The following is a 23,806-nucleotide window of genomic DNA, read 5'->3' on the forward strand; positions in this document are numbered from 1 at the left end:
AGTTTACAGTCTGGAGAGAATGGACACGGTACAGTATACAGATATTGTTGAAAAGGTAAAACTGTTTGTTAATGGGAACCATTACAGTCTGAGAGCCAGTCATTGTCTAAGCTGCAGGTCAAGTTGTCCTTGCACTTGAAGTGTTCTAAGCCATTTATTTCATATTGTCCTGATTGTTCCAAGAAACCATCTCAAGAGCGAGAGAGGGCATATGCACAACACTGAGCATTGCTTTTACAGTACGTGTCTGTTGGTCATATAAGTTGTACACCACCTCACACCTTATGACAACACATTGTAATTTCAAGAACATTTTAGTCACAAGACCCACATTATACATCATTTCAGGGAAGATGACATGGGTGTGTTTTATGATTTTTCTCCACTGTTAAAACTCAATATATAAGAACAATCATAATGTTGAACTCTGAACTGTAAACATTCCATTGCATCTATCATTAGAGTACATATTTACAACCAATAAAACAATAAAAGCTTATTTTCCACACTTCTTTCATAACATTACCTTTTCTTGTACAATAGACATTTTCTTAAAGACTATCTCAATCCAAAATCAAAGACAAAATTTGACTAAGTTTTCATGAAAGTAGAGATTGCAAACAATGATTTTGGCATATGAGAAATGAAATGATATTCACAAGAAAGAAGATGCTTTGAGATTCAAATATTCTTTTTGGTATATGATCACTGATAAAAGTTAATTAGGAAATTAAATATTTCAGTGGATCTAGTTTTTTCCGATGTATGAAGTACCCTGTAGTGACCACATGCATAGCAAATGGCACATGTCCGGTTGTGTAGCATAAGGACAGTTTGCGTAAGTCACAATGCACAAGACAGAATCTCATTTGGATCTCATTTGTTACAGCCGCCTTTTAGGTTTAAGTGATGAGGAGTGATCTCTTACACTGAGACAGACATACACAATACTATCCCACCTGAATTTGTAAAAAAACATTGGCCCATTGAGTTCAGTTGTGTGGCTTTGAATATAGGTTTATATTAATTACATTACTAAGAGGCTCTTTACAAAACTCTTTTATTTTACCTTTTTTGTACTATACAGGACAGGTATGTTACAACATGTCACCCATTTAGCATTAAAAAGTTGTTACAAATTAACAAGTTTCACTTATACAGACAGCAACAGGGAACAGGGTACAATGTACAAATTTACAAATATTCACAAACTATAAGATATAAACTGTACATCATGTTTCAGTTGGTTAATGATGTACAAAATAACTTCCTCTCTCAAAACTCAGAATCACAGTTTATTATAACAACATTTCTCAAGAGTTCTACCTTTCCAGAGGTAGTCTGAGTATTGCACGTAGCAGCATGGGTAGCAAGTAACTTGCTGTATTTGCCAATGTACAGTCCAAATGCTTGTGAAAGCATTTTGTTAAACACATTCGTTTTATGAATGTGCGGCCTCAGTGTATGGTGGAGGGGGTTCCAGAGGACAGGCCTCAAATTTCACCTGCAAAAACACCAAAAACATCCACTTCAGAAAATTATCAGTGAGAAAAAATATCATTTTTTTTCAAATATATATTAAGTTTATATTAAACAGAGTATTTCTTCTAGGCAGTGAGAGTTTTTTTGCAAAGTACAAAAACGATATAATCTAGAAGCGGTGTTTGTCGGTACACGATCCGGGATGCCTGCACGATCCGTTCTGCGCATGCGCATAATGACGTAGTAAACAAAGTCACGGTTTCCCTTCACTATTGGTATCAAGCATGCGATGAAACACTTGACGGCCAGACGGCACAACTGGCGGCTTATTTTTGTAGGCTACATTGTGTTTTTCATTTAACAGTTCATGGCGGGTCTATTTTGATGTTTTAAAATGTAGCTTACGCTATGCATTACGATGTGTTTACGTGGTTGCCAATCCAAAATAATCAGAATCAGAATCAGAATCAGAAGAGCTTTATTGCCAAGTGTGCTTGCACACACAAGGAATTTTCTTTGGTGTTGGAAGCTTCTAGTACAGACATTCAACACAATGACAATACAATATAATACGATTTACAGTCTAAAAGATTCTAAATTGTGCATATATAAAATAAAGACTATTTTACAGAAAATGGGGGATAAAGGAGTTGTTACATGAACATACACGATTTTGGTTACATGTGGAATAAAGTCTGAGTCTTGAGAGTCTGTCACTGCAAACCTTCAGTTTCCTCCATACTCCCCTTTGCGATTCATTGCTGCGTGGCATTAGGCCTACTTAACTTGCTGTGTTTCGATCTGAGGTCAGTAGTATTGTCAAAGACGGTTTTTATTAAAAGCTGCTAATATTAGTTAACTTTAAATCGACTCATTTTGTATTAGTATGGGTCTATACTGCATATAGGCTAATATATCTATCTATATAATCTAAATGAGGAATAATCCCTTCAATGGTGTTTACAGAACACAATAAGGAACATAATATGCATTTCTGCCTAGACTATCTGCACTTACATGAAGAATTTATTACAAACAAGTCTGGGGAAACGTTACAGAGTATTTCAACGCATAGTGTGCACACAGAAGTGACATGAGACCAGAGGTGGACAGTAGTGAAAGTCGCGGTACAAAGGTTCTCAAGCGTGGAACAGATCGTGCAGTGTCGTCGCTAAACAGAATTATCTACTACGTCATTATGCGCATGCGCGGACGGATCGTGCAGGCATCCCGGATCGTGTACCGACAGTGTTACCTGGCTGTAAACAGGAGGCGGGTCATAGAACTGCGCCGTGCTGTAGCGCGGCGGTCTGTGTACATCGTCATCAGTCAGAGATATGGGAATGACGTAAACAGACGCGCTTAAGTCACGCGCTCGATTCTCCGCCAGCCGCTGCAGACGTTCCTTACGTGCTCGATGAAACATCTTACAGAAACTGGCGCAGCAGATGGCCACAAAACCACAGATTACGACAGGTATGAAAATCCTGGGAAAAGGGGTTTGAATTGTTGGTGTACATAAAAGTAAAATATCGACTATTTTTATATTGTCTCTCTATGAGTGGCTTTGGATAAAAGCCTCTATGGATTGCCTAAATGTAAACAAGAAGAAAAGATTGAAAGGTACATACTGAAAAACTGAAAATGTGTCATTCATTTTCCTGACAATGAAGAAATCACAGATGCAACTCTGTATAGAATAAAAAAGATAAAATAGATCGATTTCTGTTATGATTTTATGGTATCATTTGTACATTAAACATCCCCCTTGATGCCTGCCTTTGTATAAGTGTTGATTCAAGTCTGTCACAAAGGAGCTCCACTTTTTCTCTTCAAAATGGCCTCAATATCTCACAGGCTTCTGTATCTGTTTATAAATTAGGCCTACCTGTATTAATATGGGAGAATTTGGGGGCTTATTAGACCTTCTGTATTTAATGGTCCATAACTCAACATCTGACTGCCAATAACCTCTACCATAAACTCTGGTAACCTAATGAGTCATATCAAAATCTGTCAGTCTTGCTGACCTAAAAAGGAAACAATGCATTGTGGTGGATGTATAAGATGGACATACATCACAATTTTACATCTAAATAGATAGTTTTCACATTCTGCCAGAATTGTGCTCAAAGCGCACCCGTCCTTCCAAGTTTCAAAGGCCAAGAATCACAAAATTAGATACTAAAAAGTTTGAATCATCAAAAAGTTCATCTTCCATTTAACATTATTGAAGAATATTAAGATGACATATGTAGCCTATCATAAGACCAGGTATACATCAGTCCGTCACAAGTGATATTCTAAGTCTGTCAGAAAATATCATACTTGTTTTACTGTTGTAGAATTTACAGTATTTCAGAATTCTATGAATTCAACCACTTTTTAAGTACATGATTAAAAAAAAGAAGAGAACTCTTACCTCAAACCAAGCAGGTGCATACAGCACAAATGTATAGACACTTGTTCACTGCTGTGATTTGACAGTAAGTCTTATCAGAGGGAGGGTTTAAAGTGATGATAGTGAAGTTTGTACACTTTTATAGCAACAGTCAGACATTTAAAGACACAGAATTTATTCCAGGTGTTTCCATAGCAAACATAATCAGAACCACCAGAATCATTGTGGCAGCACTTACAGCATCATTATTTGTGTTTTAGAGTACTATCATTATTAACTGTTTCTACCAAGGAAGTCATGCTGGTTAATATGCAAAAAGGTCATCACTTCATTACAGCAAAAAAAATAAATGGTTACAAAAAAGATGTTTGAAACGGCTGGAGATTTCATGTAGATAAAATTTTATTGTGAATGCAAACTTGGCACAGCAGATAGTGAATTTGATTTATTGATATATTCATATACATTCACAAACTTTATTTACTTGCTAGAGCAAAAAAGGATTTCTACTGGAGGTGTAACTATATATCAATGTATCACAATACAAAAAACATATGGCTAATGTTTTACGATATTATGTCTGATTAAACCTTTTGGTTGAGCTGCCATCTGAAGTGTCAACATATATAATGTTTTAATGTTTTGTTTTGACTGCTTTAAGAAGTTCTCTCTTTCTTCATTTTAATTTTATTTCATTTCATTTATTGTAAGATCATGATATTTAATTAATGTACATATAGCAGGTTCAATCAAACCTTAAATGTTATTGAAAATTGTTCATGCTTTGGAAATAAATCTGTTATTTGAATTTCAGTTGCTTTTTCGTTTTGTTAAAATATGCCACAATCCTAATTGTGAACCGAATATTTTGTATTATATTGAATCGTGAGCTGAGTATATTGTTACAACCTTACTTTAAAAGTGAAAGTGACTTTGTCATTAAGATTTACAATTAGGAAACTATTTATTACGGCTAATGAATAAAAAATAAGAAATATATTACGCCATTATTTACTGTACACATGCAATAACCCCTTTAAACAAATAAAAAACAATGTTTGCTGAAATAACCAAACAATTTGCCTGGTGAACTAAAGCTAAATGTGCAAAAAATATGATTCTGAATATGTATAAGTCCTGAGAGATTTCAGTAAATCTTTTTTATTATTTATAACCAAACTAACCTTGAAACTAGAAGGGTATTTCTAGTTTATATTTCATACCATATCATGAATAAATTCATAATTTCTGTTGGAAACAAAGTCAACATTAATGTTGGCATACTTAAGTAAACTTCAGTGCACAGCATGAAGGGTTTTCTAAGGCACTAAACAATGAATCTTACAGTCGAAGTGTCATGGGGCACGCTTGTACTGTATATGTACAGATATGAATTAAACTTAACAGCCAGTTAGGCAGTTGACTCCACATAGTTGCCAGGAAAATAACCTTTTACCCCATTCAGAACTCCCTCACACCAGCCATCTTCCCTCCTGCTGGTAATGTAGATGATATCTCCCTCCTGAAAGACCAAGTCACCCGGCTTGCCCGTGTTGTAGCTATACAGTGCCACCACTTGGTAAAAGAAAGAATTACAATGAAGATACAGCTAAAATTCTGAATGTTACAGATGCGTGCGTCTTAAAAATCTTTTTAAAAAAATCTTAAAATCAGCTGTCGACCAAAACACATTTTACAGTATTAATTATGCTATTATGACCCTGCCTCATAATGCAAATGTACTTGTATGATCAAATAATCTACAGAAAAAATAAGTTTGATTAAAACAAAAAAATGTGGCCTACCTTTCTCCAAATAATCAGCAGGTGCAGATGTGTCATAATCAATAGGGGGCGGTAGAGGGGGCATTTCCTCAAAGCTGTCAAAATCTATTGGTGGCGATGGAGGTGGGGCAGGAATCTCAAGGTCTAAATGTCCACCAACACATAATGTTAACATGTGCTGAAAATGCTAGAGCCTGAAAATACACCTCTATAATCACAATCACATTTAAAGGTAAAGTGTCATTTCTGAGCCTTTACAAGCACCAAATGAAACGTGTCATTTGTCCAAAGGTGTGGCTGTTTGCTCATTTTGGATGCTGAAGCACAAACTAAGAAAGTGGCAAATATGAAGCAGGAATGCACAATGCACACGTAAGTCACACTTACCCAGGTGCTCCAGGCGGGCAGGGACCCTGCACAATAGGCTCTGCGAAATGGACGGAGCCAGAGGAGGTGGGTATGGAGGGGGTGGGGGTATCATGACTGACAGGAGTTCACAAAGGGGCGGATGACATACAGAACTAATATGATCAAATTGCGCCAAACAATAAAAAATTGGTTCCATAGGTAACTATTAAAACTACAAATGGTCTTTAAAAGCTAGACATGCCTACATAATATCTAAAATAAAATGATTTAAAATATAATTATTTATGTATTTGTCATGCGGTATACATTTTGGTATCAGTCTGGTATCAAAAGAAGAAACTATAACTACATTTTGAGGAGGGCCTTAACAAATCAGTCTTACGTGATTGAGCAGGAGGCAGAAAAAGCGAGCGCGTGTAGAGCGAGCGAGCACTGGGGCCCATGCGGACCCTTAGAGAAAGAGAGCGAGTGCTAGGAGGATGACGACGTACTCGTGACCGCCGAGGACACGGAGCTGAGTTAGAGAGAGACAGGCGTGGAAAAAAAACAAAGCAAAAAGTAAATCAATTCAAAGAAACAAAAATCTCTGTGAAAGTGGCACAACAAAGGACACGAGTAATCATTCAAATTGAGCATTTTCAAGCGAGACAGGAAACAGCTTTAGTAGAACTCTGACATGTTGTTCAGGCATTGTTGTACCTTCGATGTTCTCATCACCAGGTAGAGGTGGAGGAGCAGGAAGATCAAAACCATCAGGAGCTGGTGGTGGAGGCATGTCACTGGGAGGCCCCGGTAGAGAAAATCCATTCTCCTCGGTCACTAGACAAAAATATTCCTTATATAGCTATCTACATTATGCTTACCAGATGCAACATGGAAGAGAGATCTTTCCATAACCTAATAATGTTCAAATCTGCCTGTTTTCCTGAACTCACCTGTTTCAAGAGGTGGAGCTGGTGGAGGAGGTGGAATGCTCATCAGGCTGCTGGAATCGGATGTATTCGCTGAAGTGGGCATGGAAGGAGGAGGGGGGATATCAGTACAGTCAAATGGAGGAGGTGGAGGTGGACCAGTATCTTGCCCCTGATCCGGTTCACCTAATACCTCCATCAGTGGAAGCGGAGGGGGTGGGCCTTGATCCAGCAGTGTGCTGATGATGTCACCGTCAGGACTGATGGGCCAGCTGGGCACCAATGGAGGTGGTACGGCTTTACCGAAGCTAGAACTGAAGTGAGGAAAGTGTCATTGACATACTGTGACGCTGTGAGGATTATAGTCGGAAGGGTTACTTTATACAATTTCATCTTGTCTTACGCAATAGATTTCTCATTAAGTGAATTGACTGATGCTCCGTGGGACAAAGTGGGCACCACAGGACATTGGACAGGCTCCGGAGGACGGCTGCTTCGACTGAATATACAAACACAGAAACAAAAAATGTAGGGACTGCAACATACGAAAACTCAAAAATACTGAATATTAGATCTGTGGTTTCAGTTCTTCTTTGTTGCAAGCAATTCAACATCACAACCATCATAATATTAGTAGAAAATAAAATAAAAATGAATCTAACCCAATCTTACTGGCAAAATGTAACCACTTTTTACATTTAAAGAAGTACTGTCATTAAGCAAATAAATGATAGATAACATCTATAATGCTTCTTGGAGATAAAAATGTGCTTCTATATTTTATAGTGAAAGCCACTTGTGACTTCTGCACTGTAGCAAGAAGAAACAATGTGGTCTCGTGTGCATGTGTTGAGACACTGATGATGCGAAGAGGAAGTGGGTAGAACAAAAACTAAAATCACTTCCTGGAGAAAGGCCCTCTGACTGACAATAGAAGAGGAACAGAGGCCTGGGACGTGTGATGTTGGCGTAGGTATGCATGTTTTGAGCCAGACGTTTAATAAAAAAAATACATTTTCTATTGCGGATCTGATCCAGAAAAAAACAAGATATGATGATTACCATGATCGCTTGTCACAGGGTTGTGGTTGTGTAGGTGGTTGAGAATAATGGAGAAAATAAATATATTAAAATGTCATTCTAACACTGCCTTACTACAGATGAGCTGAATGTACCTCAGCGTGCTGCTGCTACGTGTCATGGTAGCAGTTTTTAACTGTGGCTGTCCAGAATCCTAAAAAAAACAATAAATCGTGTTGATTAGTCAAAATCACCAAAATATCTTTACTTATGTCAGTGACCATGTTATTTGCCCAAAACATGAAAGAACAAAATGACAGCGCTAAAACGTTTTGTACAGTAAAGTTACTCTTCACAATTATGAAAGTCTTGCAATATAACAAAACATCAGTCATATCTCATTTTTAACTGACTAAATTAAGTTAAAAGTAACTGCCAAAAGCTCAGAAAAGAGAAGTTAGATCTGAACAGCTCATTTCACACTTGGTTTTTCTTTTGCTTTGGAAATATGAGCTTGATTTTATTATAACTACATCTGAGCCTAAACTGTAACTGTAACTATATCTGAAAGTGTCCAAATACTTCCTGCGTAACTGTATAAACAAACATTTTACCTTGTATGATGAAGTCAACATTTAAGAATAAGTATATACACTTATATACTGTAGATGGCTTCTGTACATGCACAGTTGCTGAAGTGATAGACTTTCTAAACATGAATGTGTGCATTAACAGTGTTTTGTGGTTTTGCGCCCGTGACAGCAATGCTCATGAAAGTGCAGCATGCTCATGGAATTCTTGAAGCTTTGCGTTTGTTCATCTGTTCACTGCGATAAGAGCCTAGCTGGGTCCCAATGAGCTAGTTTAGCATGGGAGCACCAAGTAATGAGTCTTGCAGGTTTTCCCACGCTGCTCAGTGCCTGGTACTTGGCCAACTGTGTGTGCGTTTTAAGGGGGAAAAAAGGTGTAAAGGGGGTATTTGAATGTGTGGTTGCATGTGAGTGTGTGTGTGCACTGTTAATTGAGGTCAGTCTAACTGCTTTACAACAGGATGTGGTCAAGTGTGACAATGCAACAATGGACTGTACAAATACTTTTTACATTTGTATTCCTCTTTTAGGATTGTGAAAACATAAATATTTAGCTAAAAACAGTTCAAATAAGAGTACATATGGACAATGAAATATGCTTTTGTGTACCAAATCACAAATAATCACATGAAAGGTTCAGATCTGTGCTCACCTTAATGCCATGACCCACAGAGTCCAGGATGGAGAAGGAGATGGGTGTGCGTGAGTACTTGGGCTTGGCCTCTGTGCTTTTTGCCGGGGGAACAATCTTGTGACTGCGTGGAACCCTCTTGGGAACTGTGAACACCCCAATCTCCCGACGTGCCACTTTGTCTCTGTGCATCTCCACCGTCTGCATACAATCACAGATAATTGTCCACTAGTAAGAGATTTTTCCAATAATAACATATAACTGACTAAGTATTCCACACTCTATGTGTATTCTAGGATGTTGTTAAATACACTCATCTCCCTCAATAAAATCAAGTCTGTGATGTAGGATGAATTGATTCTCTATAAGAACCTGCTAGGATATCATCCACTTCCTAAAACGTCAGTCTTGTTTTTCTATGTAAGCTCTCAGATGGGGAGAGAAGAATGACTATTATTCTAGGCCTTGCAGCTCTTCCTGGGCACAGGACAGACAATAGAGAACATCAATCAGGGTTCCAAGTTTGCCTGCGAGTGAGAGAACAGTGGCCCTTTCATTCCAAGTCTGGGAGCTTGGCTTACCCTCTCTTAGCCCTCAGGTGACCTGCTTAGGGAGGCTGCGCACGGAGCGTGCTGGAATGCTATGGTGGAGTCCCAGCCGCAGTGAGAGGAGCCAAGGGGATCGAAGGGGGATGGGGGACGGTGTGGCATGGAGTATTATCACCCTGGTGACAGGGGGGCCTACACAGCAAGGACCTACACTGTGTTTTGGACATTACTACAGCAGAACTTTGTCCTTAGCACTTTACATTAAGATGACCTTCAGCAAAGATAAAGGATTTCTATCCATACAGTAACCAGGAGAAGAAAGTCAAATAAATGGTGTATTAGCTGTTCTTTCTTATATTGCTAAATGAGATTTTATGCATATAACAGCAGCGTATAATGTAACAAGGTTATATTAAAGGGATAGTTCACCCCAAAATTTAAATTGTCATAATTGTTTCATCCTCTTGTCATGTCCAACCTGTATGACCTTCTGTCTTCCACAGAACACAAAAGAAGATATTTTGAAGAATGTTGATAACTGGCACCTATTGACTTACATTGGTTTTGTGCCTATACAATAGAAGTGAATGGGTGCCGGCACTGTTCGGTTATCAACTTTCTTCAGAATATATTCTTTTGTGTTCTGCGGAAGAAAGAAAGTCACGAAGGTTTGAAATACCAGAGGGTGAGTAGCCTACATGATGACAGAATTTAGATATTTGGGTGAACTATCACTTTAAGTATTCTGAAATGTTTAGTGAGAGACCAAACCCTGTGCAATTACTAAAGGAGCACTAATAGAAACAAGGAACCAGTATATTCATAAACTGCTGAATCCAAAACTCTCTCACAAACCAACTTCCATTTTTTAAAATAAGGGCGACAATACGGAGCCAACACTTTAGGAATAAACTGCATTTACACTTTGAGCTGAAGTGTGACTAAAAACTGCTGTACTGTGATAACATGTCCGCAGTACAGTGAACAATAACCTTAGATGATTCTTTTTAAGGGGGAGTGCCACAGTGTTTCATGCATTCTGACTTTACAATGTTAAACGTGCTGGCTTCTCATGCTTGACATGGTCAACTTCTCAAAAAAAAGTGTTGGACGTATGACGCAGAATTTCTGTGCCCGATACACTCCCCCAGAATTTATATAAGTTTCGGATAGTTTTTTTCGAACATAAAATTCCCTTACGTAACAACTCCCTTATTGGACAATTCTCACGTAAAATCACGCCCATGCGTCAACCCGCGAGAGCGAGATGAAAGAGCACGCCCACGCATCAACCAGGGAGAGCGGGAGAAGGAGCATGCGCACACGTCAACCAGCTGGAGCAAGAGAGAGAGAGAGCACTTTGTTTGCAAAGTTCAGCTGTGTTTGTTCACTGCATTTCGGTGAGGGATGTTATATAAACGGTGGATATAATGCTGGATTTGAAGATCGTTTGAAACTGACAGATGGAGCGGTCCCAGTGCTAAAAGATGCCGGTCATGAACCGCACATGGTAAGTGAAATTGAGTCATATGTCTGTTATTTTGGCAATCGGCGTGCAAATCGTACGTGCATAAGTCACACAACACAAACTTATATTGAATCAACAGTTATGCATGGATAATGAGATGATGTATTGTGTGCTCGTGCTTTAGTTCCGCCCCCTGCACGCGTCATCTGGAGGTCATCTGTTTTCGGGAATAATCGAACCGCTGTATCTCTCTTTTATAAATGTGATCAAACTAAAGACTCTTCGAACATCCGAAGTATGCAATACTACTCTATAGACGGTTTCATCTTAACAACATAAACAAACGGTACCGCACATGCACACTTTTGTGAGCCCACCTTAACTTCCAGTACACATTCACAAATAGTAGAATGCCTGTAGATTATTTCTGATTACAATCAAAAGAAACCGAGAAGAACCGTTACATGGCTAAACTTAATTGTCTCTACAACATTTTGAATTTAGACTCCAAAACCAAGCTCAACCACTAGATATCAGTGTACCATACGTTTGTTTAAATGCGACCAAAGTGCAGGATCCATTCAAAAAATTGTTTGTTTAATAAAATGACCTTACAACAACATTCAACAAATCGTCTATTTAAAACAATTATTATTAAGTAAAATAATAATACAAATGAATATTAACATAAATTAAATTAAATATAAATAGTTATATTATTAGTAGCCAAACACAAACCGGAAGTTAACTGGGGGTCAGGCGCGCGTGTCCGATGAAACGGTCTATAGGTACTCAAGATTAAGATTGGCAGAAACTGCGTGTGTAACGTCTGCTTTAATACACTGTATTTTCCAATGTCTCCAGGGTTTATCATTTTTCAAAGACCCTAAGAAAAGGGGCTGATACCTGTCCAATCTGGTTGATGGAGGACTCTATCTTGCGGAGTTGTAAGGTCTGTGCATCCAGCAGTTTGAGGACATTGGTGGCCAGGGAGTTGATCTGATAGGCCACACTAGCCAAGGACTGGGTGGTAAAGGCCTTGGTCTCCTCCAGTGCTTTCTTGGTGTCATTACCAGACTGTAAAGGTAGAAAAGTCCTTATGAATCAATTAGCTACACAGCCATAACATGCTGTACTGCATGCTACAACCAGATTGATCGTAATTGACAGATAGTCGTTGTCGTAAATGTGATGAGACATGATCAATTACACTTCCTAAATAATGTAAGTATATGAACCGTTTCAACTAATTACAATTTAGCAAATGGAACAAACATTTTGGAAACACAAGACTTGTTTACAAGATTTGCAACAAGTGAAAAGATTTACAAAGAACCTGCAAATACATTTTATTGTATCTCCCAAACAACACTATCACATTTTTACCTTCTCTTGAAGAACCGCATCCTTTAGAAGTGTTACCCTTATAAAATATCTGATTTCAACGTCCCGCATGATTACAAAGTAACGTTTCTAAATGTAAATTGAAGTGTTTTTCTTACAATTCTAATGATTTTATGTTTCTAAGTGTCGTTTAGCTCTCCGTGAATCTATATGTGAGATGTAATAAACCCAGTGTTTTACCTGCAGGTAGTTGTTTTCGCAGTATTCCGCAACATTGTGTAAATTGTTGTAATTGTCTAAAAGCGCTTTACGAGCAGATGGAGCATCCTCCAGTATTTTTGTAATTTCTTCGCCGTAGTTTTGATCCTTCATTATGCGGCGAAGTTAAAGACACGTTGAAACAGTACTCCGGAAATCTGTCTAGTCTACAGCAGCAAGCCACTGATATCTGTCAGTCGGGTCATCATCCGCACTGCCTTCCTCACTCGCAAAAGAGAAGTTCATCTCTGCTATGTGGGCATGCACGTCTAAGAAACATGAAACTGACCGCAAAAGGATATCAACATTAAGAGAACATTATTAATTTAGGTTTAAAACTTGACGCAGTTAATCAAAATACGAATCTGATGTTTTTCTTTGAGGTTATTTCGGAAAACCAACAAATAAACGCTTTTCATTAACAGTCATTACGTGCATGGTGAAACCACGCCCTCTTGCGGTTGTATTGCGCTAGTGCGTCTTCTAGCAATCATTGTAGTTCTTCTTTCTTTCATTCATTCCAGGACCCAGGTGTTCTAAAGAACCACCAAAATATTTAAAATTAAATACGAGGTGAAAGTACTCAAGCCTTCTCTTTTAGTTCTCCTTTATTTATTTTATTTTTAATTTTCCTCGTCATTGCATGAAAACACTTAGAGGCAAGACATCAAAAACATTGTCTTTGCTAGTCATTAATTGGACTAAACTTTTGTGTCATTCACCATAACAGCTAAGTGTTTTTTTTGCAACTGACCTTATCCCAACGCAACCCTTGGCCTATTCAATGTTGCTTTATGTTTTTACATTTACATGTATTTATTCAACAGATGCTTATCCAAAGCGACTTAGCAATTGAGATGCCAGATTTCTATATCTATGAATTTACCAATATATCAACTAATAGAAATGAATTACACAGTTAGCAACAGGGGAAAAGACTAACATATAGATCTACACATATTGGCGTATTTACCAACTTTTCCTTTTTTATATTTAAACAATGTATCAACATGCATCCATCAAAATACTACAAATTCAAGTTCATTTCATTGCTGCAATCTTTTATTCCATGCTTAACTGCCAAACAAATCTCACTAACACAGCAAGAAGAAACAGAACAACAATACCCAAGTAGCAAACTAATATAACGTTTAAGGCGTATACAAACTCTGGGTCAGAGATTTGGCGCGAGTGGCCCAACTGCAGATATACTCCCAGTCTGATCTCTGCAGACAGCTTTCCTTGGACCCAGCAGAAAAAAGAGCCTTTATCTTCCAGTCGCACAGGTCTGAGGTGAAGATGGTGACCCGGGTCAATGAAGACACGAGAGGTCTTATTAAGTCCCTCCATATACTGAGAGCGGTAAAGTGGTGATGAACCTTTATCCCAGGCAACGACATACTGTGGTTTAGCACCAGGACAGGTCAAGATCAGATTCAAGTCTACAGGGTGGTTGTGGAAGTGAATAAGGACACCAGAAGCTTGATCATCATACTCCAGGAATTTCAGCAGAGCTTGTCTCTCTGGGGACGTTGTTGGTTTTGGAGGACAGGGAGCATGACAGGATCTTACATGTAGCTCCGCTCCATATGTACTTCCTGAGAGTCCAAACTGTTGGGGAACGGCTGAGGAGCCACAGGGAGCCACTGGATCCGATTCACTGTGGTAACGCACATGTAGGTAGTTGCTTTTCACGTAACAAAGACCCACACGGATCTGCTCCCCCTCGATGTCGCAGCGGTCACATTTAGACCAAGGCCTGTAGCTGGTGAACACCTGAAACGGCTTTTTTCTCATGGTGCTGGGTTCTGATACCTGTGCCGGTGTTGTCTGATGTACGTTCCAGGGAAAGAGAACTTGATGGACCTCCTGCACATCAACACTGTAGCCGTAGAAGAATTCCCCTGAGGTCGTGCCACAGATATAGTGACCTGAGTCACCTTTCTGAACCCTGAAGATTAGCAGGCTAAACAGACGGATGGAAAAGCGACTGCGCAGATCTGAACCTCTGCCAACTTTGGATGATTCCACCACTGTTGTACCTTGAAAGTCTGTGAGGACCTTAGTGTTCACAGAGCCAATTTGTTTTTGGTAGTACCATACAACTGAAAGAACCTCCTCTGGCTTACAGTGACAAGGCAGTTCAATTGTCCTGTCAGCTAGGAAGGCAATACTTTCAAAGATGAGAAACGCAGGACAGACCTTGCTGGCAAATATGTCTTCCTTGTCTTCAGGGGCCTCATAGGCAGACAGTAACAAAGGGAAGAATGCCAAAAAACAAATAACCTGCATTTTACAATTCTTTTCTATGTATGACAAAATACAGATCTAACTATACACAAATGACATTATATTCAGAAACAGAGTGAGAGAACTTACACAGTGGTATTAGTATTAACAAATTAACATGAATTAATTTTGGATGCCATATCTCTCCATTAACCCCTTAAATTGTACCGTTAAGTCCGTCTCATCAGCTTTCACATGACTGACCTCACAAACCCCTGATGGTTTACTCTGGTCTGAGGAATAATCTTTATAAGACTGACATTCTCCAACTGCAGCCCGAAGTCTATTGAAAAGCTCCTCGCAGGCTTTCTGCTCAGCCTGACTTAGCAGAGACAGGTTGAGGCTAAAACGGCCAGTCTTCGAGAGCCCGTCCAAAACTTCAGTAACTTTAACCTCATCCCCTGACTTAACACCCTGTGACAGAATGAGAAGGAACTCGCCTAGAAGACCAAAGCACACCTCAGTTCTAAAGATTTCCTGCAATGCCTTGCCTCCCAGACTGACAAGGAGGTTATACTTCTCATATGAGCTTCCTCCAAATCTGCGCCACTCACGGCTGAATTCTGGTGTACTTCTTGGTTGTATCTCAGAAAACTGAGCCTGAAGATTAAAAGAGATTAATTAGTTCTTATTTTTCATCTCAAAAGAGATCAACTATTATGTAATGCTAATGCAAATGACTAATTTTGTTTCATGTAACAAAATTTTAGAATTTTAAAGTTTTAATTAATTAATATTGCATATAGGTATTTATAGTCTGTTTAATATTTGACCTGTGTTTCTCTCTCCTTTATCTTAAATGTGTGGTTTCACTGTGCGTGTTTGTGTCTATGTCTATGTGTGTTAGTGCGTGTGCATATTGTGTGTGTGGAGTGTTTTGTATGTGGGCATGTCTGTCTTCTGTGTTTTCACCTTTTCTTGTTTTTACAGGTATAACTTTAATTGTTTTGCTTATAGTCAATATGTCTCATGTACAGCTGCTTTGTAAACAATGAAAATTGTAAAAAGCGCTATATAAATAAAGTTGAGTTGAGTAAAGAAATGGTTTTGATCTTACCTGGATTACCTCAGGTGAGGTGCTTTTATGCTTTAATCCAGCAGCAATTGTATTCCATGGCTGTTTTCGAGGTGCACCAGAGATGTCCTTTTTATCGAGGGGCTTTAGGTGAGATGCAAGTACTATGTCTCTAAATTTCGAAAGATAAAAACATCATTACGCATGTTCGAAAGTAAGCATTTATAGTTGCGATTTGTGCAGAATCGGCAGAAAACACATCTCTCACCGATCTTTTTTTACTCTTTCTATATAAAAAAATAACTTTAAATATACTCTGTATACTGTGGTAGGCTATGTGAGACCAGTTTTATTGCACTTTTTGTTGTCCTTATGTTGTTCCAATTGCTTCCATTGTTTACATTATTTGTAAGTCGCTTTGGATAAAAGCGTCTGCTAAACGACTAAATGTAAATGACGTGGGTGGTCGAGGTAGATTTATTTTTTAAATCATCCAAAAGTGTAACTAGATATACAAAACAAAAGATACCTTACCTGAACTCCTCGTAGCTGGCTACGTTTTGATGCAGTGCACGAAATTTGGCATCATTTTCTCTCTGGTATTTCCTATCTGCTTCCAGTGCCGCTTGTACCTCTTTTTCAAGAGCACAGAAATTAATAATATCCGATTTCTCCATGTCTACAGTTTACATATGAAATACGATTTAACCACTCAATTTACCTTAAGAACGAAATGTAAGTAGTTCGTTAACTTGTCCAGGAAGCTCAATTAAAGCCATTACTTACTAACGTTAGCTAGCTCGCGGTTCAGCAAACAAACCATGTCACCATAACAACCGATTTGTACGTCAACACTGCCAGCAGTAGCTGGTTTAAAGCATTTCATACACAAATTTTGCTTACGTTTAAGTGTTACATTTCGTTTATTTTGAATGCATGGTCACTTAAATTATGCTGAAATACAGTCCATTATGTACTGCTTATACATTTTTTGTTGAAAATAATCACACCATTCATCTTTTTCATCTTAAAATAGGAATTTATATTTATCTAGAATCCGAGACCACACATTACGAAACAAACATATACGCTTGCAGCTGAGATTACTGAATTTGTATTAAGCGATCGATCAATGATACAAAGTCATTGTATTAAAAACATTTAGCAAAAAACACAGTGACAACTTTATAGACAGAGTATTTTATTGAAAACAAGCCACATTTGTACTCAGGCAATGCTTCCGGCATTGGATGCAATCCTGGGCCACAGGTCTGCACATTCCTTTGCTACAGGTCCTGTGATAGCTGAACCTATAAAGAAAATTGATAATTTAGCTCAGTCACGGAATATTACCAAGACTCAAACATTTTCATGCAAATGGTGTTTAATAACATTTAGGGTCCAAGAAATATAAAAAGTGTAAAAGTATTTATGAAGTAAGTGTTCCATCACGGATTGAGATTACACAGCACATGGAGACTGCCATCTCACCCAAAAGCAATGGGATTTGTTCTTTCCTTCCACGACAACTCACCCAGCCACTAATCAGACAAAGCAAGTGCTTTTGAGAAGGAAAATAAACATGACGACATTTTAAACTTGCCTTTCATTTCTCCTTTGTTATTCACTATGACCCCCGCATTGTCTTCAAAGTATAGGAACACACCATCTTTTCGTCGATACGACTTCCGCTGTCGTATCACAACCGCAGGATGCACTGGTTAACAAGATACAGACAGTTGTTTAACCCACTTCGCTCTCTGATCAAGTTCAGTGTAACAAACTATTGTGAGGGTTATAGTGAAAGCATACTACAATTCAAACTTTTTTTTCCGAGCATTTTATCAACATTCAAAACCAGTCTGTGAGCTTCTCAGGTTCTGCTGCTGCCTCAAAACACTCACCCTTTTTCCTGAGCTCTGGTTTGCCTTTCTTCACTGTGGCCATTACCATGTCACCCACACCAGCGGCAGGCAGCCTGTTCAGACGACCCTTGATGCCTTTGACGGAAATGATGTACAGGTTCTTGGCACCTAAGCGAGATAAGATTCAGCGATGAGTGAAGTTTGACAATCGAGTAATGACCACGTTCTCTGTAAAGGAAAGCAAAATTATACCATAACTGCTAAAGCAAGCCTTTACTTGCCATTTCTTTACTTCTGGGCAAAAAAAAATCCCTTTAACAATTTTAACATTTGTTTCATCACGGATTGAGATTGTACAGCATATGGTGACTGCCATCTCACCCAAGAGCAATGAGTTTTCTATTTCCTTCCACGACAACTCACCCAGCCACTGACCAGACAAAGCAAGTGCTTTTGAGAAGGACATTAAATCACAAATCATAGAACCAGACTTCATACCTGTGTTGTCAGCGCAGTTGATAACCGCTCCCACTGGGAGACCCAGTGAGATGCGGAACTTGGCTCCCGATGACCCACCACGTCCTTAAAAGACAAAAACAATTTTATTATAGTACCATGAAAGCCAAAATATTTCTCATCACATTTTCAATACACTCTCCATAAACACAGCATAGTAAAGAGAATTTACATTCAAATTCTACAGTAAGTTACAATGTTGGTGAAATGCAAGCAGGTCGAGTTTTATACAGTCAAACCAGAACATCCACTTTTGTATTTCTGCCATTACCACTGCAGAAATACATGGCAGTTTAGACTCTAGTTTTTAAATCTCAATAAGGACATGGGAAATCACGTAAAATAAACATTCTAAAATGCTGCAAACAAACCGTATGTGTTCAAGGTTTACAGTATTAAATGACGTTAACATCCTCAAACCAGCCTTATTATAGTCGGAACAAAACGCGTCTTATTTGTACTGAGGACAGAAAATATCTAATCGTGTCACATAAACAGTTTTAATAACTTGAGTGCCATAACTCGTACCACTTGTTACTACATAAGCGAAGCATCAGATACGAAACGTGCGTTTAGCCGACCACAAATTTAGCTCAAGTTACTTGTGAGCTGTAGGTTTCTACTGGCAACCAACTATCAACTATATGACAGCATTTATATCAACATAATAGTTGTTAAGAAACATTGCTTCGCTATTGACAACATGTTCCTAAACGCACTTAATTTAACACATTTACAGTCAATGGAGTATGCAGGTCTGCATTCAAAACTTAGCAAACATGGCTTCTCCCGCTAGCAGCAATTGAACAAGACTAAATTCGTCTAATATATCAGCGAGTTTTGACAGTAATATGTCGAAAATATACACTCCCGACAATCCATTGCATCTAATTTCTAGTTTTATTGGGCTTCACTGTAACTTAATTCAAGGATGACTTTGGATTTTCATGTGTGATTCTTACCTCTCTTAGACATTGTCGCCGAAAGGGAAAGAGGAAGAGAGAGCGCGGAATGCTGGGATATAAACTTACGCACAGCACAGATCTCACAGCATCCGGGGCAGACACGTGGTCTATATTCTTCTGACGCCACCTAGTGTTGCGTATGTCCATTTTGTGACAACGTCCTTATACTGCTTAAGATACTGCTTATCTTTATTACACAGTTTATTGATTCAAGAATAATAGCAATTCATAATAGAGGCTTATAAAAGCTTAAAACTTAAGAAAGACGATTGTAATTAGAGTAGACAATTAATGTATACAGTAGGGTCACAAAGTTTGAGACAATATTTAAAAATTACTTTAAAAAAAACCAGAAGTCTATAATTATAATACGATATATTTATATGATGTGCATATAATAATGCATATAATGGAAATATGGAAAAAGTGCTAATGTGTGACACTTCTATATATGCTGCTTGGAATATTACCAAATCATGACATCATGGCTCATCAGTCCATGCCAGTATATCAAATCATTAAAGCGAGAGGACTCAAAGTACACCTTTTTTCATTAATAATAACTATATTGCCATTAAATATGCATCATCATCTATTAACGGGCTACTTAAATTTCACTAGGCATTTTGCAATTACCTAGACTTAATTTTATTTTACACAGTATGACATGAAAATGGTTGGAAGGAACAGGCAAAATATTACTTATTTTGTCTTGAGGAAAGGATATCCAAAAAGCATCTAAAGACTTATATAAAGAAGCAAAATTTGGCAAACCAGTGCGTCTATTAACACATGCTAGAATGACCTGGCAAATGTATGATTCCATTTTTACATTTAGTACTTCATATTTAAATTAATTGCTATGTGACAGTGTCCTAATAAGAAGCAGAACATCATATACAGTAATGTACACACATACCAATCAAGTTCAGGTCGACTTCATTAAAATATTACTATTGACATCACAAACCTTTTGATCCCAGGAAGCTTGCTTGAATGTTTGAAATTATTTTGTAATTATTTTTTGACAAAAATATAATTGTGCCAACAATTAAAAAATATTTAACAAATGTTTTGAAATTAATTGTCTGGACCAAACAATGAGAAAACAGCTAATAAAAGCCCAGCATAGATAGTAAATCATGCAATACCGTTTAAAAAGCATCTCAGGCTGAGACCTCAAGAAGGAGTTTGATAGATGTCAACACTTTTCAAACGATGAAATGGTGACTAAATTGAGGATGTGAAAATTTAACAGTGTATATAAAACATCAAGTATGTGACCCTTAACTTTTGCACGGCAGTGTATGTTATAAAAACAGCAACAATTTAGTCAAGTAAAAAATGTTATATGTCCCATAAAGACATTTGTAATTTTACAGCCACTGCATGTTGTTTCTCAAGACGGTGTTGATCTGTATTAAGGAGGGTAGGGGTTGAGGCTGGCAAAAGAGGTCAGCATTGGCAATTAATCCATAACAGGTTGTGTTTACACTGGTCCCAGACACCTGCATCCCCTGCTGCCTGTCAGCAAAGCTGGTGCCAGGCACACTTCCCGTTCACGGGATAGCATCCAGCCTGGGCGAAAAAACTCTCTCCTTCTCTTTCTCCTGCTCCTCCATCTGTTTTGATGTATCATGGGAGTCAGTAGCTTCATTGTCTGGTTGCTGGCGCTCCTCACAGGTAGCGTGAGGGTGAGTCTGCCATGTTCCATCCCGGTAGGTGCAGAAACAGACCATCCGATCATCAATCTCCACACGTTCTCCAACTGGGATCACACGATTTCCAGCAAAGCAGTTTGGCCCTTTGAGGATGACACAGAAACATCACTCATTATAAGAGGAAATCCAGCAAAATTGTACCTTCTGCCTCCATCCCAAGTTATTCAACCAAAGAGACGTGCACATTGTGTGAACCAACTAATAACACTATTGTCCACTGTTGACCATTATCTTTATACTGTATGTGTGTGTTGTATTTGATATAGAAATGAAAAAAAAAAACATTTTTAAATCAGTATTTATACCTAAACATTACCCACACAAAATATCAAACACAATCTGTGCCTTCTGCTGTCAGGGATGGCCCAATGCCCCATAATGCCTCTGCCATCCCAGCATGCTCTGAACTAGTTCCTATTAATAGACAGCATGTTGGTAGTATGCGATCTATTGAATGATTCCATTGCATCATTCGTTTTCCCTTGTGTCACTGTGAAATATGCACTAAACGGGAGAAATCAATCAAAAACAATACATGATTCCGAGGATTCCGAGAAAGAAGTGTATCGAATCCTGTATCGATTCTTATGAGGTGCATAACACACACAATCTACATATCTCTAAAACTAAACAGACTGTGTTCCAGTGTTTATGTATGTATGCGGGATAATGCAGTTAATGTCCATGCACGTGTAGTGTTACTCTGAGTGTGTAAGGGCTCTCACCGCTCTTGCACACAGGACAGCAGTGGTTGGGTTCATATTCAGGATTCACACAATGCAAGGCTGGACAGCCGGATATGCTGCAGTAAACTTCTCTATTGACTTCACAACGGCAGCGCTCACAGGGGGACATCTGAACATGAATGAGAATATTATTTATTTGAGTTCAATGGAGTGAAAAGGTGGCATGACATATTTGTAGATTATCTGCATGCACTGAAAAAGTGAAGATGCATTTTCGCAGCAATGTGTGAATAAAAAGGGGGTGGGATGAAATGTATTTAGAAATATGTAATATTTTGCTAACAGTAAACAAAGTAATGTGGAAAAGTATGTTTATGTACAGTTTTGTGATAATAAAATGGAGTTTAAAACCACAAAGAATTGTTATATTGCAATATAGGTACAATCAATCATTTACATTTACAATCAATCAATCATAACAGTAAATGTATTTTACACTGCACTGTATTTTCTATCACAAGACTCACCTTGAATTCCTCCAGTAGTCTATAAGTTTTGCCCCCGTACACGCAAACTTTACTGACAGCTTCACACACTGGACAGCAAGACTTGTATTTGATGCGCGTGCACCTTGGGTGTATACGCGGACACTTGGGTCTGATACACACCGGTCCATTTTCAGTGCAGGTGCACGGACAAGCTGTGGGGCTCGGGTAATAAACCTCTCCGATGCCATACACAAAACCTTGATCGTCGATACAAAACTTCCCACGATAGTCCCCGAATTCGTATTCCAAATCTGATTTTGAAGAGTACTCTGATGCGCTTTTGAAAAAGAAGCACTGGAGCGCAAACGAGACGCTTACAATGAAAGGTCGCATCGTTACTTGTCAGTATGTTGTCTGGTTGGTCGCGAGCGCGTCCAAACATATAGGGCAGTAAATTACCGCCTGCTCTAGAGAAAACGACCCACCTCCTAATGTCACCACCGCTACATCACACCCAGAACAGAATAGACGGGAACTGTATCTCACTTGTACGCGTGGAATTAAGTTAACGTCCTGCATTATTAATAACAAGAGCTTGTGTCTTAAAGGTAACATCATTCAAATACTTTAAAACAATTCACAATGCCAGGGATAACGTTACTTTTTTTTTAAATAATTGAAATATTGAATTGATGCATTAATGAACACCTTCTATGTAATCTACGGAATACATTAATGTATCTCACGTAAAGAAGTTGAAAAATGTTATTGTTTACATGTGGACTAGGTTAAAACAGAGATTGGTAACAGAATTTTTTTTCAGACCTTTACTTTTTAGCTCTTTTGCTGCCCTCTTCTGATAAAACGAGTAAATTGCAGCATAGTTGAGGAATCCTACTGCATTCCATCCCCTAACCTAGTCATTTAACTATGGCATAAAATATTGCACACCGTCTAATGGATAGAAGTTAGAACCAACCAAATTTAGTGTACAATAAAATAAAATTACATCTATTCTGAAGGCTACATACCTCCTGAAATGGAACAATGTCTCACTTCTTTTTGATGCTGAGACATCAAAGCATTTTTTTTACTTTTTAAAGATTCAATATATGAATCATTCTGTCTGTGCTGAACTAACTAAAATAACAACTAAAACACTGGCAGGTTCTTTTTGAGACTTTCAAGACTTTGGATTAATTCAATTATATGACCATTACACATAAATAGAATAAGCTGATGAGACATCATACAATATTGTCGTCACACCTGTTTTGTGATAGAAAATAATCTATACGAGTTGCGTGAGACGAGCGTCTAGCGCTTCATATTTCCTGGCAGAGGAACATTGTTTTACATTCTGTGGTATACGAATACATTAATGATTAGTAACATCCAAATGTATGTTTTGACAATAAAATAAAGTATTTGTTCTTTTAACCGTACATGGTGAAA

The 23,806-nt window shown here is 38.2% G+C and overlaps 5 protein-coding genes across 7 annotated transcripts; all 5 read right to left on the reverse strand.

Annotated features, from left to right (window-relative positions):
- Nucleotides 1-1,088: 1,088 nt before the first annotated feature.
- Nucleotides 1,089-13,019, reverse strand: abi3a (ABI family, member 3a). Of its 3 annotated transcripts, XM_057345723.1 has the most exons (12): nucleotides 12,789-13,014; nucleotides 12,111-12,281; nucleotides 9,210-9,389; nucleotides 8,123-8,181; nucleotides 7,351-7,446; nucleotides 6,972-7,261; nucleotides 6,736-6,855; nucleotides 6,419-6,550; nucleotides 6,055-6,150; nucleotides 5,689-5,811; nucleotides 2,738-5,458; nucleotides 1,089-1,504 (listed from the first exon to the last, which is right to left on the reverse strand). In XM_057345723.1, exons 1-11 carry the CDS (start codon nucleotides 12,918-12,920, stop codon nucleotides 5,295-5,297), a joined length of 1,563 nt encoding a protein of 520 aa, XP_057201706.1. In that variant the 5' UTR covers nucleotides 12,921-13,014; the 3' UTR covers nucleotides 1,089-1,504; nucleotides 2,738-5,294. The 3 variants fall into 3 exon arrangements, with proteins under 3 accessions (XP_057201706.1, XP_057201707.1, XP_057201708.1); XM_057345724.1 differs by lacking the exons at nucleotides 6,055-6,150; nucleotides 6,419-6,550 and having other exon boundaries at nucleotides 1,096-1,504; nucleotides 12,789-13,002; XM_057345725.1 differs by lacking the exons at nucleotides 1,089-1,504; nucleotides 2,738-5,458; nucleotides 5,689-5,811 and having other exon boundaries at nucleotides 6,102-6,550; nucleotides 12,789-13,019.
- A 616-nt stretch (nucleotides 13,020-13,635) lies between these two features.
- Nucleotides 13,636-15,196, reverse strand: LOC130561416 (Ig-like V-type domain-containing protein FAM187A). The gene has a single exon (XM_057345735.1). The coding sequence runs from the start codon at nucleotides 15,096-15,098 to the stop codon at nucleotides 13,869-13,871; it is 1,230 nt and encodes a 409-aa protein (XP_057201718.1). The 5' UTR covers nucleotides 15,099-15,196; the 3' UTR covers nucleotides 13,636-13,868.
- ccdc103 (coiled-coil domain containing 103) lies at nucleotides 15,104-17,182 on the reverse strand. Its single transcript, XM_057345736.1, has 3 exons — nucleotides 16,645-17,182; nucleotides 16,153-16,282; nucleotides 15,104-15,695 (listed from the first exon to the last, which is right to left on the reverse strand). Exons 1-3 carry the CDS (start codon nucleotides 16,785-16,787, stop codon nucleotides 15,219-15,221), a joined length of 750 nt encoding a protein of 249 aa, XP_057201719.1. The 5' UTR covers nucleotides 16,788-17,182; the 3' UTR covers nucleotides 15,104-15,218.
- Nucleotides 17,183-17,294: 112 nt separating this feature from the next.
- On the reverse strand, nucleotides 17,295-19,501 carry rpl23 (ribosomal protein L23). Its single transcript, XM_057345739.1, has 5 exons — nucleotides 19,454-19,501; nucleotides 18,474-18,557; nucleotides 18,015-18,143; nucleotides 17,714-17,827; nucleotides 17,295-17,420 (listed from the first exon to the last, which is right to left on the reverse strand). Exons 1-5 carry the CDS (start codon nucleotides 19,464-19,466, stop codon nucleotides 17,338-17,340), a joined length of 423 nt encoding a protein of 140 aa, XP_057201722.1. The 5' UTR covers nucleotides 19,467-19,501; the 3' UTR covers nucleotides 17,295-17,337.
- Nucleotides 19,502-19,611: 110 nt separating this feature from the next.
- si:dkey-283b1.7 (brorin) lies at nucleotides 19,612-23,229 on the reverse strand. The gene is made up of 3 exons (XM_057345738.1): nucleotides 22,391-23,229; nucleotides 21,903-22,032; nucleotides 19,612-21,260 (listed from the first exon to the last, which is right to left on the reverse strand). The coding sequence occupies exons 1-3, from the start codon at nucleotides 22,742-22,744 to the stop codon at nucleotides 21,016-21,018; spliced, it is 729 nt and encodes a 242-aa protein (XP_057201721.1). The 5' UTR covers nucleotides 22,745-23,229; the 3' UTR covers nucleotides 19,612-21,015.
- Between the last annotated feature and the right edge of the window lie 577 nt (nucleotides 23,230-23,806).

Source organism: Triplophysa rosa, linkage group LG11, assembly GCF_024868665.1.
Source record: "Triplophysa rosa linkage group LG11, Trosa_1v2, whole genome shotgun sequence".
NCBI lineage: Eukaryota > Metazoa > Chordata > Actinopteri > Cypriniformes > Nemacheilidae > Triplophysa > Triplophysa rosa.